General features: G+C 35.4%; 2 protein-coding genes across 3 annotated transcripts; one reads left to right on the plus strand and one right to left on the minus strand.

Annotated features, from left to right (window-relative positions):
- Positions 1-634: 634 nt before the first annotated feature.
- LOC108197677 (sm-like protein LSM36B) lies at positions 635-3,872 on the plus strand. Of its 2 annotated transcripts, none has more exons than XM_017365368.2 (4): positions 635-730; positions 1,456-1,579; positions 3,379-3,492; positions 3,577-3,872. In XM_017365368.2, exons 2-4 carry the CDS (start codon positions 1,465-1,467, stop codon positions 3,621-3,623), a joined length of 276 nt encoding a protein of 91 aa, XP_017220857.1. In that variant the 5' UTR covers positions 635-730; positions 1,456-1,464; the 3' UTR covers positions 3,624-3,872. The 2 variants fall into 2 exon arrangements, with proteins under 2 accessions (XP_017220857.1, XP_017220856.1); XM_017365367.2 differs by having other exon boundaries at positions 638-730; positions 1,447-1,579.
- Positions 3,873-5,763: 1,891 nt separating this feature from the next.
- On the minus strand, positions 5,764-15,411 carry LOC108199717 (uncharacterized). The gene is made up of 15 exons (XM_064082684.1): positions 15,263-15,411; positions 14,004-14,674; positions 13,608-13,920; positions 13,164-13,315; positions 13,001-13,084; positions 12,799-12,891; positions 11,279-11,405; positions 10,480-10,544; positions 10,214-10,388; positions 9,382-9,576; positions 9,223-9,270; positions 8,487-8,633; positions 8,287-8,369; positions 7,545-7,660; positions 5,764-6,099 (listed from the first exon to the last, which is right to left on the minus strand). The coding sequence occupies exons 2-15, from the start codon at positions 14,600-14,602 to the stop codon at positions 6,005-6,007; spliced, it is 2,292 nt and encodes a 763-aa protein (XP_063938754.1). The 5' UTR covers positions 14,603-14,674; positions 15,263-15,411; the 3' UTR covers positions 5,764-6,004.
- Between the last annotated feature and the right edge of the window lie 290 nt (positions 15,412-15,701).

The raw sequence follows: 15,701 nt of genomic DNA on the forward strand, positions 1-15,701 counted from the left end.
ACTTTTAGTTCGGTTATAACCGAAAACCGAACAAACCGGAGTTTTAAAAAATTCCAAACCGAACCGGACCGAATTTATACGGTTCGGTTCGGTTCGGTTATTTCGGTCCGGTTCGGTTTTGCTCAGCCCTACCTCGTATCATATAACATTTAACAGAATTGCTTTTAGATTGTGAAACAAATTATATATTTGAATCCTTATTGAAAAAAAATACGAAATACACTTTTGAATCATATAAACTGAGTTGAATTAAATGAGATATATTTAAATTTTATAAACGAATTTTGGTCATTTATAACTCACTTAGTTTGACTCTAATTTATGTGATTCAGAAATTCATCATGTATTTTCTTTACAAAGATTATATAACTTATTTCACAACCTAAATCAACTCCATTAAATTTTATATAATACGAGGGTATTATTTATGCAACACCACGAGTACATTATGATTGCCACAAATAAAAATAAAAAATATGATTGTATCTTCAGAAAAAGTCAATTTATGAGTTATAAAGAATATAATTAACTAGTATAAATATATAATAATTATTATTATTATTATTTCGAAAGGTTATTCTTTTTTGAAGATAAAAGGGTTATTATAATTATAATTATAATTATTATTATTATAAGCGTTATAAGTGGAATAGCATAGTTAGGTCATCCCGCTGCTCAAGAGCGTCTTCTCTCTCTTCCCCAATCACTCCCCTCTTTGCAGCACCTCAAGGTACCCTCCCTCCCTGCCCCCCTCTCTCTCTCCGTCCCTCCGCCTCTCTCTCTCTCTCTCCCCTCCCTCAAGAAAAGCTTTTCTCTCTTGTTGTTGAATTCCTCTATTGTTCTTCTTAAAAAGTTTTGTTTTGTTTAATAAGTGGAATTGTTGAATTACGCTCTCAAGTAGATATTTTCCTTGAAATCTATAATGTTGTGAAGCATTTGAAATTATGTTAAGCAGTAGAGGAAAAGAAATTGTTACTTGTTCATGGCAATAAAAAAGGATTTTTATGTTAGTCAAACTTTAGTTAATTGTTGCTCTAATATGTGCTTATTTCGGATTTTGTACTCTTAGTAAAACCAATTAATGGATGGTAGAGTATAATTCCGTGTGCATATTTCATGATTTATTATCACCATTTGCCAACCATGGATCCATTAGTCGGGAAGTCTTATTTTAACCACGCACGCAGGTGTGATGTCTTTGTTAGGGCGAATTATTTTTTTTGGTACAGCAGCATTTTGTTTTGTTTATATCCGTGGAGGATTGTAGTAATACCTTGGTCTTAAATCAGTTAAGAGAACCATGTTTGTATATTGAGAAGATTAAGGAATCAATTTATAAAAATAGCATTCAGCGAAACTCTATTTTTAGTTTTAGACTTGAAAAACAAGGGTTCTGTAATTTGATTCTAATTGTATTGTATGACTATAATTCGTTGTGTGGTCTAGATTTTGCAGACAGAAAAGATGAGTGGAACAGGAGAGAAAGGATCAGCGACCACCAAAACTCCAGCTGACTTCCTTAAATCGATCCGGGGAAGACCAGTTGTGGTCAAATTGAATTCTGGAGTTGATTATCGAGGTCTGTAATTATATATTCTTCAGTATGCTATGTCAGCTACTTATACTGTAATTTATCTATTTTTTCTTCACCTTGCAAGTTGGAATGAGGGAACTTTTTGGTCTTGCGTTCTTGGCTTCTACATAAGATTGATTAATCATTCTGTTATTAAACATGATCAAGAAGTTGGGGGGGGGGGGGGGGGGGGTACATTATACCTTGGTTAGAGAAAATGTGTCCGTGTTATAATGCACTGTCGCTATAAAAATGGGTTTAAGCCTTATACAGTGACTAAGCCTTAATCCCCAAAGAGCGTTGGCTTACGTTTTGTCTTGTGAAATCCCAGCCACTTCTTTGTAGACTAGGTAATCGCTGATTAGTGGAGAGGGCCAAGGCCTTTTCGCAGGAAGGGGCTTGTCTTGCATATGAATCGGGGCATTAGTTTTAAGTTACAAACCGGAAAATAGAAAGAATCTTTATAATAGAACTTCTAATAAATAATACAATGTCATGTTATTAGGCTTTTGGTTGTCTTAGCAATATGAAAATAAATTGTATACTCTTGGATAAAGACTGCTTAAAACCTTTTTGTCTGGGACAATGTGTTTTGTGGATTATTTTGTTATTTGTTTCTTCTTGCTACTTAGTTATTTGCTTTTCAAATGTGTCAAAATTTATTAAGTTTAAAATGATTTATTTTTTTCTAGTGCAACATCTCTTCAGTGACACACACGCTTCATTTTGTACTTACAGAATTTGCTTCTTTATATAATAGAATAGTAAATCTATCAACTATAATTTGCTTAAGCACATGTAAGCGTTACCTGAATTGTATGATTACAGTATGTCTGTCTCACCATCGCGTGTAATGCGTGTTTGGGCATGGAAATGGATGTTGGAGTGCTAGATTGTGGGGGCATGGAAATGGAATTGGGATTCACGTTTCTTGATTTAATGGTTCTTTAGCATATAGATATAAATAATTTTCCACTGGGTATGAGCTATGGGCGAGGAAGCACAAACTTGGATTTGGTGACACGGGAAACGGGATTCATCAGTAATCAAAGAGTCTTGAATGAGTTGCTCGGCAGATAAAAATATTATATGCACTTCTGGACACACACACACAAATTTTACGTGTAAACAATCAACAATTATTTATATAACAAGGAAGCAGAATAGATGGAAAACTAATAAACGCTCATTCAACTTTTTCATTCTGTCCATCTTGTGTTAAAATAACAGACTCCGATTCTTGTTATGGAGGGAGAGGTTTGGAATTGAATCAATTGATAATGAGTGTGTGTAATGAATGGGATTTAAATTTGTTGCAAGAATTTTAGGTTTAAAAGATATGTGTATCTGTATAAACTATAAAGAATGCTGCTTCAAAATTAGTTTAAAAACATTATGAGCCGGGCCTTCTCTGTTGGGTGGAGTCAGACGAGTGTCGCCCCCGTGCTGGGGCTGAGTCTACCGCCGCTCCCCCGTGCCGGGGCTGAGTCTACTGCCGCTTTCGTGCTGACTTGGCACCTGGAGAGTGTGATGCTAAATCAGCCGAGTGGGGCGAGTTGGACTCGCATACGCCACCCGAATCGAAGAGTCGTTCTTCCTAGGCTATGGAGCTGTGTGTTACCTGGTTCTTATCTGGAATTAGTTGAGTTCTTTTTGAAGGTTTTTTTAATCTTTGAAACTGGGCTGTTCTTGTTTTCTAATTAGTTCTGATATGTCCTTCCTGCATTGATATGATTTGAAATGCATAGGATCACTATTATGAAATGCCTGGAGTATGGTGACTGATGATCTCTTAACTTTTGCAGGTATTTTAGCATGCCTTGATGGATATATGAATATAGCTATGGAACAAACAGAGGAATACGTTAATGGTCAACTCAAAAATAAATACGGAGATGCGTTTATTCGAGGAAACAATGGTAAACATTTCATTAAATACTAATAATTTGAAACTACTAATAGGTGACATGAGTCGGAAATAACCGAAAGTATTCTCAATGCAGTTCTTTATATCAGTACATCGAAGACAACTCTTGGTGATGGGGCATAGTTTACTGTTTTCTTGAGATGATTGGTTCATATTATCATGCTTGTAACAGCATTACAAGTTCTAGTAATTTGTCAGTTCTGTTGTTAATGATACTTCTAAGTTCTTAACTAGTGGAAGGACACACTATTGTTGTAAGTTCTGCTTCAGTAGTTCAGTCAATTGAGAATTATGTTTTGTGCTCGTGATGATACGTTATTAGTTGTAAGCAGGAAACTTAATTTTATTTTTAACGCAAGAGTTGATGGTAAATCTGAAAATTTGTTATCAGTTAAATTTACAAGCTTAATGTATGCCGAGCTCAATTCAATATCTCAAGGTATATATATCTTGGGAGGGGTGGGGTGAGCTTTTATGCTAGAAAGTTCAGGCTTGAGCTTGAGTCCGACTAACAAGGTCGGGCTCAAGTTTGATGGAGTCATAACTATAAGTCAAACTGCACAATGTTATGCTTGAAAGTTCAAGCTTGAGCTTGAGTTTAATTCAAAAGTGTGGGCTCGGGTATGATGGAACCATAATTCTAAGCTTGGCTTGACCAAAGTTTTAAGTTTGAGTTTGACTTAAAAAGCTTGATATTGTGTACTTGATATTGATTAAAGCTTTAAATGTGATAGGTGCTGGGCTCGAAATGCTCATGAATAGCTTCTTATGTTCGAGTTTGGTTCAATAACGTAAAATATATACATAAATTTAGTAGAAATAAGCTCGAAATGCTCATGAACAGCTTGTTGCACCCTTTAAGATCCTAGGGGCGAATTGTCAAAGGTGTTGTCACTTCCCATGACCAGAAGCATGGGCGTGGAGTCTTCTGATGAACCACAAATTCAGCTCCAAGGAGCTTAAGCTGTCACTTCAGTAATCATTTTTTCTATTTGAGTATTTGGGTATGAGGTGAGAGCCAAGCATCTCATATTTTTGTTCTCATGCTTTCCTTTTTCTATCATTACATTTTATTTGTTCACAGAGATTTTTGTCATGTGGGATATGAGATCCTATACTTGCGAATTGCGATAGAACGTTCACATCCCGTTCCTCATCCTTACCAAGTTACCATATCTCCAATTTTAGGGAATTTTATAAGTTTCTCCCTAAAAATCACCTCCATCCAGAACCCCATAACGGGGTAGAAAATTGAGGACTAGAACTAAACCGCCAAATTTGGGTCTCACTGTGTATCCCAGTGTTCTAAAAATCGCCGAGTCGGCCGAGTATTCGTTTTTGACCCCTTGTCCGATCCGAGTTCCGAGTAATCAGGTTCAAAACCGATTTCTGAAAAAATCGGTCAAAACTCGGTTTGACTCCGAGTACTCGAGGTCAAATCCGAGTTTGACTTATCAATTTTTTATTGTTTTATTTCAAAATTATTTCAAAAGAAACTAAACGTAAATTTATATATGTTTTGGTCTTTTTTTGCAACGCATTAACATTAATTATAAAGTATATGTGTTTTATCATTAAAACTTGTGAATGATTATTATGTCAAAAACTATCAAACAAATAACTTTTATTTGAACTTCATTATTTCAAGTGTGCTATTAAAATATTAATATTATTAAATATTTTTATTATTAATCAGTATATAACTATACATGAGAGGATAAATTAATTAAAAAAAATACCCGATTTTTTATAACATTCGTCACTTTGGCTCGAGTGGCTTTTTACGACTATAACGCTATAGGAAACGACAGCATCTTTTACAACATTCGTCACTTTGGCTCTGGTGGCTTTTTACAACTTCCAATAAAATCCAACTTTCTTAGGGGATATGTTGCCATTGAATGCTTATCTCAAGTAGAAACTAATTTTGAATGCTTGTAATGATGTCAACTTGACAAGGGATGAGAATTGCAGCATATAGCAAGATATCCAGATTTGGTGTTACATTCTTCAACTTGGCAGAACAGCCGATCATCTGGATTTATTTTTTTAACATATACCTGTGTATACTGCAAAACACAGCTATAGAGCAGATATTTTAGGAACCCAGGCAATTCCAAACTCCAAAAAAGATGCAAATTTTCACATTTTTTTTAAAAAACGGAAAGGTAACTAGTGAAATACTGTATCTGGACATCTAGAATTCTCATCTATCAGCGTCAAGCCATCAATACATCAATGCAATAGTTTCCCTGAGAACCACTGCAACAATTTCAACTACATTTCTTTATATGGTGACGTGAAAATTGATCACCACGGATCAGTTCCATGGCAATGGCAAACAAAATTTAGACAATTGTACTCGGCCAAATTTAAGCTACCAGGTTACAACCAAAACCAGCCCTTGGTGAGGAAAAAATAACTCTAACCAGGCATCAAAGTTGTGGGATTTATATGTATGATTTATGAAGTATGAACTCAAACCAGCACTAGCCTTTCTGTCACTACACTCTATCATCTGCATTAGCATCTTCTTCTGCATTTATATCATCTGCCCGAATGCCCAACTTCACAATGTCTTCAACAAGAATTTTGCCGTCTGCATTAACATGGTGAAGAAATTCAAGAACAGGAAGAGCCAAAATGACATTTACTTTACAAACCATATTTGAGAAACTTATAGAAAAAGTAATATGTTGATCTTTTATTGACGGCAGCACAATTATATGTCAACATCAAAATGTTCAACTCGTCGTGGAATCTGAATTATGTGATTTATATTTCTTGGTGCAGGTTTTTAACAATTACCACCAAGAAATAAAGGTTGCAAGGAAGGAAAACACAGAAATTCAATTTTTGATTAGTCACAGGAGGCCAGCATTCCACTATAGTTGCCTCAAGAGTCCTAAACTGAGAATGAGGCAATCGTGTAAACGAATATTATAACAATCCTGTTACCAACTATCTGCCCTTCATTGATATTTTACCATCTCACAAAAACTATTCTGCTAAGAAGTCCGTATACTCTGACACACTGCAACAGTTTTCTTAAAACTTTGAGAAAAACTGTCAAAGGAATCATCGGGTGTGTTCACTTGGTGAGACTGGAATGAGCAAGGAATGAAATAGAAAATTATAACCAAATTTTTATGGAGAGAGAAGAATGTATGAGAGAATAGTGCATCAACATGCGGTAGTCTAGATTTTCTATGATGAAGATTGTAGAGAAAAGAAAAGGAGCATTGCTTCCAAATAGTTTAAAATGGAACGAAGAAGGAATAAAATTTATGAAAATTTCTGCAATCTCAACCTTAATACCCTTGTAAAGTGTATGTATATTATATATATAGGCTAGTGATCAAATACAAACCAACCCTTATATAAAAACTAAAAAACCAGTACAATTTAGTGATATTCATTTTAGAAAATAGTGATTTGTGTTGAAAAAATAGTGATTTTTTTAAAAAATTAGTAATTAGTGATTTGGGGGAAACACCAAGGGGTCAGGGTTCTAAATAATTGGGGATTGAATTGTAGAATCATCAAAATTGAAGGTATATGCATCTGAGTTGTATATATATGTATTTGTGTATATATGTGTGTGTTGTGGTTGTGGTAGTAGGTGATGACAAAGAAGATATGGGGGAGATTGAAGGTAGTGTTGCTGGTTGAGTTGTGGGATGGTGGCAATGAAACCGCCGCTGGTTGAGGGCGGCTGCTGGTGTAGTGGTGCTGGGCATGGGCGTGAGCAGAGGCGGGGGTGCAGGTGCTGGAGGCGGAGATGCAGGTGGCGGTAGCGGAGGTGGAGGAGATGGAAGCAGAGGCGGAGGTGGGGTTGGTGGAGGAATTAGTGGTGTTTGTTTTAGAAATTAGTGATATTCCAACTGGTTTGGTAGTTTGTAGTAGAATAAGACTCTATATATATATACATCTGAACTTTCAAACTATTGGTCTAAAGAGTTAGCACATTAACAGGATTTATCACGTAATTTTCTTCGGTAAATATGCAAATTGTGTAATCAAAAATGTTAAAAAAGTACTGACCCTTATCTTTTGAAAGGTTGCTGATAAGTTCTTGAATCCCCTCTCTGCCCAGGGTATCCTTCAAGTACTGAGCTGCATCTGCAACCTCCTCTTGACTAACTTTCCCATCATAATCTCTGAAGTAAAACAGTGTCAATTATTTTAAAGGATGACATTAAATGTACTCTTTATAATCTCAAACAAATCCGACAAATATACATCTAATATAAAAAATTATTTTCAACAATTTTATGTGCTCCATAGTGAATCACTGCTAATGTTTGCCTGTTCGAGTTTTTATAGGTACTAAATTATAGAAGTCTGATGGTTAGAGTATAGGATAACATCTAATAAGAATAATTAGAAGTTTCCATCCACTGACCTTCACCACACCTTAAGCCACTCTTAACTCACTTCTAAGAGGTCTAAAGCAAGCAAATCTTCTACAGTTATACATCCTAACTATTCATGTATATATAACACTTGCCCCCTTGTTTTCCAGAAATCATTAGTTAATCTTCTACAAAAATTAATTCAATTTATAATGTAACTTTATTTAACTATAGGAGATTCAGTTATCATTCTAGTGGAGTGCATTTGTCGGAGCTGGTATTTGTTCACTCTTAAATGTGGATAATTTTTAAAACCGACAGTATCAATAAATAAAATAGGTAGCTGATGAACTTCACAAAGTATACTGACTCATTAAATTATTCTAAAAAACATAATGTATGGTGTAATATATTAAACACATTATATTTACCGATCAAGAAATCGCCAACGATCACCAATTTTCGCATCCACATCATCAATTTCTTTTTCAAGCTTTTGGAGCATCGCATCAACCTGAAGTGTGACAAAGATGATGGACACAAATATCACAAGTGCACATATAGCAAACACATCCCAGAACATCTATAATCCAGTTATTCTTCAGCAAAGTCTGTAGATCCCCATACTTACCCTATCTATTAGTACTGATGAAACCTCATTACCAGCATTTACTTCAGCATCTTGGTCATTCTCTTCATGGGCAGCTCTATATGCTTTCATGGCTTCTTTCTCACCATCTGCACCCTCTTTGTCCTTAACGCTATTGTAAAGATCGATCTGAAATAGAAAATAGAAAGTCCATCATGAGAAAAATATCTACGACGCACTTAATATTAGAATATTTAGAAATTAGAAATCAGATATATTCAACTCAAATTATACAGGACCCCTAGATGTAAGATTTTAGATCTCCAAATATACCCTGCAGTGGCACTATATACTTGGGCACCGCACTTCAGGACTAAAACTTATCATGAATGGATTTATGAATTGAAAGCCTGGAAGGCAGAGCTCCAGAACCTGTTGGCTCAGTTACTGACAGCATAGAAAGATAGCGATGCAATTATTAAATATCTACACAATGCATGGTTGACACTTGACAGTATGCAGAAGTTCTGCAAGCACAAATATGTCTGCCACACTTGCGAGAATCGGAAATCATAAAGTGGTAAATAAGATGAAAACAATGTTGTTGGACTTGTGCAAACTGTTTACTCATTTCTCACTTGCAGTATAACAGTTAGCAAAACTAATGATAAAAGTCACTCATATAATATTAGGTGGAGAGAATAGAAAAAAACACTTTCAGAGAGAACTACTACATGTGGCAGAAGAATGACTATCTATGCTCGTGAATAAAATATACCTCTTTATTGACAAGCCTCAGAAACTCCTCACGCTCTGTACTCACAGACTGCACATATCATCAGGGAATATTAGCTTTCGATGTTAAAAAACATTGATTAGTAATGACATATTGGTCAGCGCCAGGGGCAATTTCATGTAAGTGATGCTTAATGCTTACCGATGCAGAAGCTAAAACAGCAATTGCACGACTAAGTTCGCAAAGCTGCTCTTGTTTGTCCACAGCTCTTGCTCTAGCTTGTTCCTGTGCTTCTTTTGCAGTTGGAGTTGTCATCTCTTTTAGAGCCAGATCCTCTTGAGTAGCATCAGATTGCTTCTTTTTCGATATCTCTTTTTCCTCTTTCTCTTCCTCTTCCTATAGAAACATGATTAAAAACTGGTAAGTAAGAATAACCAGTACCATAAATGCATGGCAAATTGCAGATCAACAATTATGTCCTCGCGTGGTTGAAGTTCTTCATTCTCTAAATTAAAAAAAAGTATAAATCACATCTAAATATAGCACATATGGTATGCAAATTGATCGTTAGGGAATGAAAAAAAATACGGTAAAGTCAGATTTCCAAAAGAGGTAATTAATTGACGGGTTAAATCAAGTTAGAAACAGAGCGGATTATGTGGAATCATGTGTGGGAAGGTGTATTTTAATTGTGTGTGGTGAATTCTAGAGGGCCATTGGATTAGATTCATCTAAGGGCTTGGATTAGTTTGTAGTTTTCATTTTAATTTTGGTTTTTGAGCAATTGCCTAAATATATAAAGTGTGATACCGCCTCGAGCAGAACTTTACTGGTTCACGGACAGCAAGCTCAGGCAAAAGTATTTTCTCGAGGCTGGAATCTTTTGGAATTACATCTTTTTAAACCTAAAGACTTCTGTCATGAATCAAGATTTTACTAATTGCATCAGTTTCTGTTTTTTCACTAGCCATGACCACAAGCCAGCCTTTATTTGCACTTGAATCACAGTGAACTAACAAGATAATAAATATACCTTAATAAGTTCCTCTTGCATTTCTAAAAATTCGAGTTTTCTCCGTCTTTCAGAAACAGAATCTTCAGATGGTAGGGATGTGATGCCGACAGTATCTACTACTTCATCTGGTAGTGAAGATAGTGTAGCTAGAACAGCTTCTTCGGGCTTTAACTTTCCAGTCACAGTGAAGGCTCTGCAAATAAGAAAGACTCATATTTACAAAACATAACCATAAAACAAGTAAAGCATCCAAGGTAATATAAGTTTATAAATGCTGAATATACCTAGAGAGGATGAGAAGTGAAGATGGAACAGAATGATTAAGAGATAAATCCAACCAGTCACGAAGCTGCACAACCGAAGCTATATCAGAGAAACTGAGAAATTCAAATTTTAAATTTCTTGTTGTACGAAACTTTTACTCGTTGAAGCTCTGCAGAAAGAGAATCTATTATGCAAATCAAGACCTTTTTCGTTGAACGAGGACATAACTTAGGGTGAGATTGAATTGTTGATTCATTTGTTTTACTTGGACACTTTACTATTTTAGCTTTTTAGGTTCTATGAAGAGGGTTTGAAAATTACCCCTCACTTTAATTGTAAATGTTCTGACCTAATTTTTTCACTTTATTCCATACATCATGTCCCTTATGTTTCCCTCTGAAAATAGTATTCTGCTGAAACTAATAGGCACTCTTAAGAAATTTAAAGGCTTTATCAGTTTTGTACAAGTGCTAACAATTTAATGACTACTTTATGCATAGTCTTTTCTGTGATTTCAGTGAACTAAAATTTGATTAAGTGGTACCCAGGTATTGCTTCATTCAACATAGACAACCTTGGCTGCAAAAACTGTTCCTTGTAACTGGACGGCCCTATTTTAATGGTTCTAGTAACTGATAGTTTGATATGCAATACACAAACACTATATAGGCAATGTGGAATCAATCAATGGAGAACAAATGAAGACTTCATGTGTATTCTCAAAGTGACAACTGGGAAATGTTCAACTTCTGTACTTATTCTTCTTTTTAAAGGTTGGTTAAATGAAAAAAAATGCAGCTTTATATTTTTCTCAAAAACCTGTTGACGCATTTCTTCCACTGAATGAAATCCAAGCATGCCTCTTTCTCGACAATCTTCACGAAGCTCATCTTCTGAAAGAGACTCCACACCCTCAGCTTGAATTAATTTATCATCTTTTTTAATCCTAAATGCAAAAAATAAAATCAGTAACACTGGGATATATGCACAATTATAAAGCTTGCATTAAGGTCCACAGAGACAAGCCCCGTAACTTCTTGGCAATAAAGTCCAACACAACTTTAGACTTATAAAAAAATATTAATGATAAGAAATTTCGAATTTTGATCTGTAGTATAAATGTATAATCAATATAAATCATTCATTACTTTCTCAGCAAGCTACTGATTCCTTTAAAAATGGATAGTCTTTCTTACAGGTGCTCTTTTTTTTTTTTACCTTGCCACCTTCATCCTAAACTTGTTTATGGCCCTATTTGGGAATTAGCGGTTAACGGTTAGCGTATTGAATTAGATGTTTTGACTAGCTGATTGAAATAGATGTTTTGACTAGCGGATTGAATTAGCGGTTTTTTGTAAAACTGTTTGGTAAATAGTTGTTTGATTAGCTTTTTGTGACGCATATCAAAGCCTCTAACCCAAAAAGCTCCTCAAAGTAGCTTTTTGAAAATTAGCTTTTTGAGCCCAAATCTCTATTTCAATCCGCTAACTATCAAACACTAAAATTAGCGGATTGAGATGGTCAAACCTCTAAAACACCCCAAACCTCTAATTTTAAATCAAACCTCTAACTTCCAAACACCCCCTATATCTTTTTCTTTTTGGAGCATTCAAAGTCCTACCTTTACACAAACATTGGTTCATTACAGCAAGACAACTTGTAACTAAGTGGACAACCTTGGATATATTAAACAAGTCTATGGGCAAACTTTGGAACAAATCTACCTCAATTACTCTTAACATAAAATTTTGTCGTAAAACATTTACTAAATACATGAAAAAGATATGAAAGAAATATAGTATAGAGGTAAACTTTTGTCATAATATTATGTCATGAATCGGATTCCCAAACAGAAAATTAAGAGATTGGGATGGAGAAATCGCTGAAGTATAAGAGATCAGAGAGATTTTATAGCATACCAGACGCTTTAACTACTCAATACATCCCAGTCTATAGAGCTAACAACTTTTGTATACGATTTTGAATACGATAAATCGCTGATTTGTGCTTTTAAAGGCCTCAAATGTAGATGTGGGATGTACATTAGACTTAATTTACAAACAACTTGTATGAATAACATTAACACCAAATTTTTGCAAGGACTTCAAAATGTCAACATATGGTTTCCATTACTGAAACAGAAGGAAATAGTTTAATCATATTGTAGGTTGTTGCAATGCTCAAAAGTCATTTCAAACTACAACATGCAAGCTAACTCACTAAGTGTTAAATCACAGCGTGGTACAATAAAGAGAGATCCATGTGAAAGCAAGCTAGATTAATACTTAGGTAATCATTATCAGTTGTCATGAGTTCATATAAGAACGGATTTGACTTACGATTGCAATCTTTTCCGTAGCATGAAACGCAAATATGAATCTGTTCCATATGGAGTGATTCCCATATACTTGCACATATTAACTAATCGAGGCCTGTTAAATATAACAAATATTGACAGTGATTATTCATCATGCAAAAAAGGACGCGATAGCATATTAAATAAATTGACCCAATTAATTTACAAATGAGCTCATGTCCTACCTGCTAATGTTATCTAATGTGAGCTCGTCATTAAACAATTTAGCGAAGCCCAAAATTTCCTCATTGGATACTAGGGCACCAGTTCTGACCTGCATGAGAAAAACAAGTGCTTAGTATAATACAAAACTAAGATTATGAAGCTGATATGGAATGAGACTTCAACCTGACCTTGTTAACAAAATCATCAAGATCTTCGGCCGTTTGTTTGATGTCACCACTTCGCAAATTTTGAACTTCTTTCGCCATTTCTCTTGCTGTGTCCTGAAGAAATTTCGCATATTCGATTCTTGCCTTGAGTTTCCTTTTCATTGCTTCCTGCAAGAATAAAATATAGTTGATCAATAAAAATGGTCATTAAATATACCTATTTTTTTCCTAGTTGTAATAACCAAACAAAATAAGATACTACTTTCATTTTGGTGGAACAATAGTCAGTAGGAGAAGCCAAGTCTATTGTAATTGTTCTACTAAATGGATACTGATAGAACTGACAAAATCTGGTGTGGCGCACAGATGTAAAATATTCAATATAAACATATTTGTACAATGTAAAAGTTTATTTCAGTGCAAAGCAGAACAAGATGGCAAACAAAAGGAGAGAGAGAACCTGTTCTTTCATCTTGTCTTGAAAAGTTGATGGCAACATGTTGGGAAATAATTTGAGGAATACTGGCAACAGAAATTCCATAAAGGGAACAATAATGAAGATAGCAACAGGAACAAGCCTGAAAATATCAGCTGTGGTTCGTGTAAGTTGCTGCCTCTCCCTCCTAGATAAACTCTTCCCACGAGCCAGCTTTACTAGCAACCGAGAACTAATCCTCACATCAGCACCCAGAAGTTTAATGCCTAACCAATAATGTTGGAGTGTTGATACAAATTCATTTTTCCAGTGAACTAGTTTCTTTGCCCAGTCCTCCCTGAAAAAAGAAAAGATATCACACAAAGACTTGTCAAAGGTCTGCAGATACGAAAGTAATATTCAACCATGAAACTTACTAACCTGCTCATGGCAGCCACAGCTCTCAAAGCTGGACCAATACCTAAGATAGTGGTCCATACTTTACGTAAAATAGTAATTGCAACATTTTGAGATTCCTGTAGACGTTTGGCTTTTGCTTTAGCTTTTGCGGTACTCAACCCTTCAACAGCTTGATCACAGTCTTCGGCAGATGCCTCCTTTCTCTTCTTAGCAACCAATTCGTCATTATGCTCATCGTCACCATCCAAGTTAGGTTGACCTGCCGTAGCAGTGGAAGCATAACGAATGAAGTGTGATGTTTGCCTTGGACCTATAATAAAACCAAAATCCGGCTTTCCATTTCCTTGTCCAGCCAGAACACTTCTGTAACTACTCCTAAATAATCCTAATGCAGAAGTTTTCAGTAAATCCCCATTTACAAAGAATGCAACATCATCAGTTTTCTTGCTATCCTTCTCTTGAGAAGGAATATGACTAACAGTACTAAAAGCCCGAGATTCCACAAGCTGCTCAGGAGACTGGCCCTGAGCCACATTCCGTACACCAAGAAAACACCGAGCGGAGATACTCAGATGATCTGAAATAACCTTTCTCCTCCTCAAAAGTGCTCCAGAAGCCATTAGCCCAAAAAAGAAGTTCTCTCAATAAGAACACAATAACATCTCAACTCTCAAGCACCTTCACCAATCACGCTAGACAAACAAAAAAATACAAATCCACCAATCAATCCATATACCAAAACTTCAATCAGACAAAACCAAAACTAAATTAAAACAGTTTTAGTATCACACTCACTTCCTCTATGGGAGGGCTAGGGCTTAAGCCTAAATCAATCTCTCCCCCCCCCCCCCCCCCCCTCCCTCCCTCTCTCTCTCTCTCTCCCTCTCTCTCTCTCTCTGTGATTAATTAGCAAAAAACAACATATATTGATGGAAACAATCGGCAACAGTAGTCACATAACCAGTATAACAGAGCTACATATTCACTCAGTGCGTGTGTCGAAACAAAACAACCATATGTACCAATAAGTTGAATAATGAACAACTTATGACAAACAAACAAACAATCAATCAATTAATTAACAAGAAAAACGTATCTACAAAAACAAGACGCCCTAAAATTCCAAGAAATGGGAGATAAACCCTAAATTACTCCTTATAGCTAACCAAGATGCCAACACAAACATTGGCATATCACATAAATGTATACATCTAAGGATTAGATATATAAACAGGTGTTTATCAGTTGCAATTGAATTAATGTGTAAAGAATTGACTTACAATATAATGGAGTAACGATCAAGTAGCAACGCCAGGGGTTTTAGCTCTCTATCTCTTTTCTGTATATATATACCCCGCAGCGTGTATATATAGCTCAGTAATGAAAGAGCTGTGCGGCCCCAAAATCTTTTTGTGCAAGAAATGAAATTGCATTTATATATTTTTCTGTCGAGACTTTTATTTACACGGAAAAGTAATCCTATTTTGTCCGTTCACAGACAGCAGCGGATTGAGCGTAAAAAATCCGAATACGGGTTTCATCCGAATTTCAGAATTTTTCATCCAATAACCGGCTTATAAAATTTAAAACATTCAAATATTTGTTTTAAAACTTTGAACCCGATATTTAGTCCAGATTATTTTTACAAATTCGTATCCAGGTCATTGCTTTTATAATTTTTTTATAAAATTGGATATCCGGATTCGAACGGGATGTTTT

The sequence above is a fragment of the Daucus carota genome, chromosome 8 (assembly GCF_001625215.2).
Source record: "Daucus carota subsp. sativus chromosome 8, DH1 v3.0, whole genome shotgun sequence".
NCBI lineage: Eukaryota > Viridiplantae > Streptophyta > Magnoliopsida > Apiales > Apiaceae > Daucus > Daucus carota.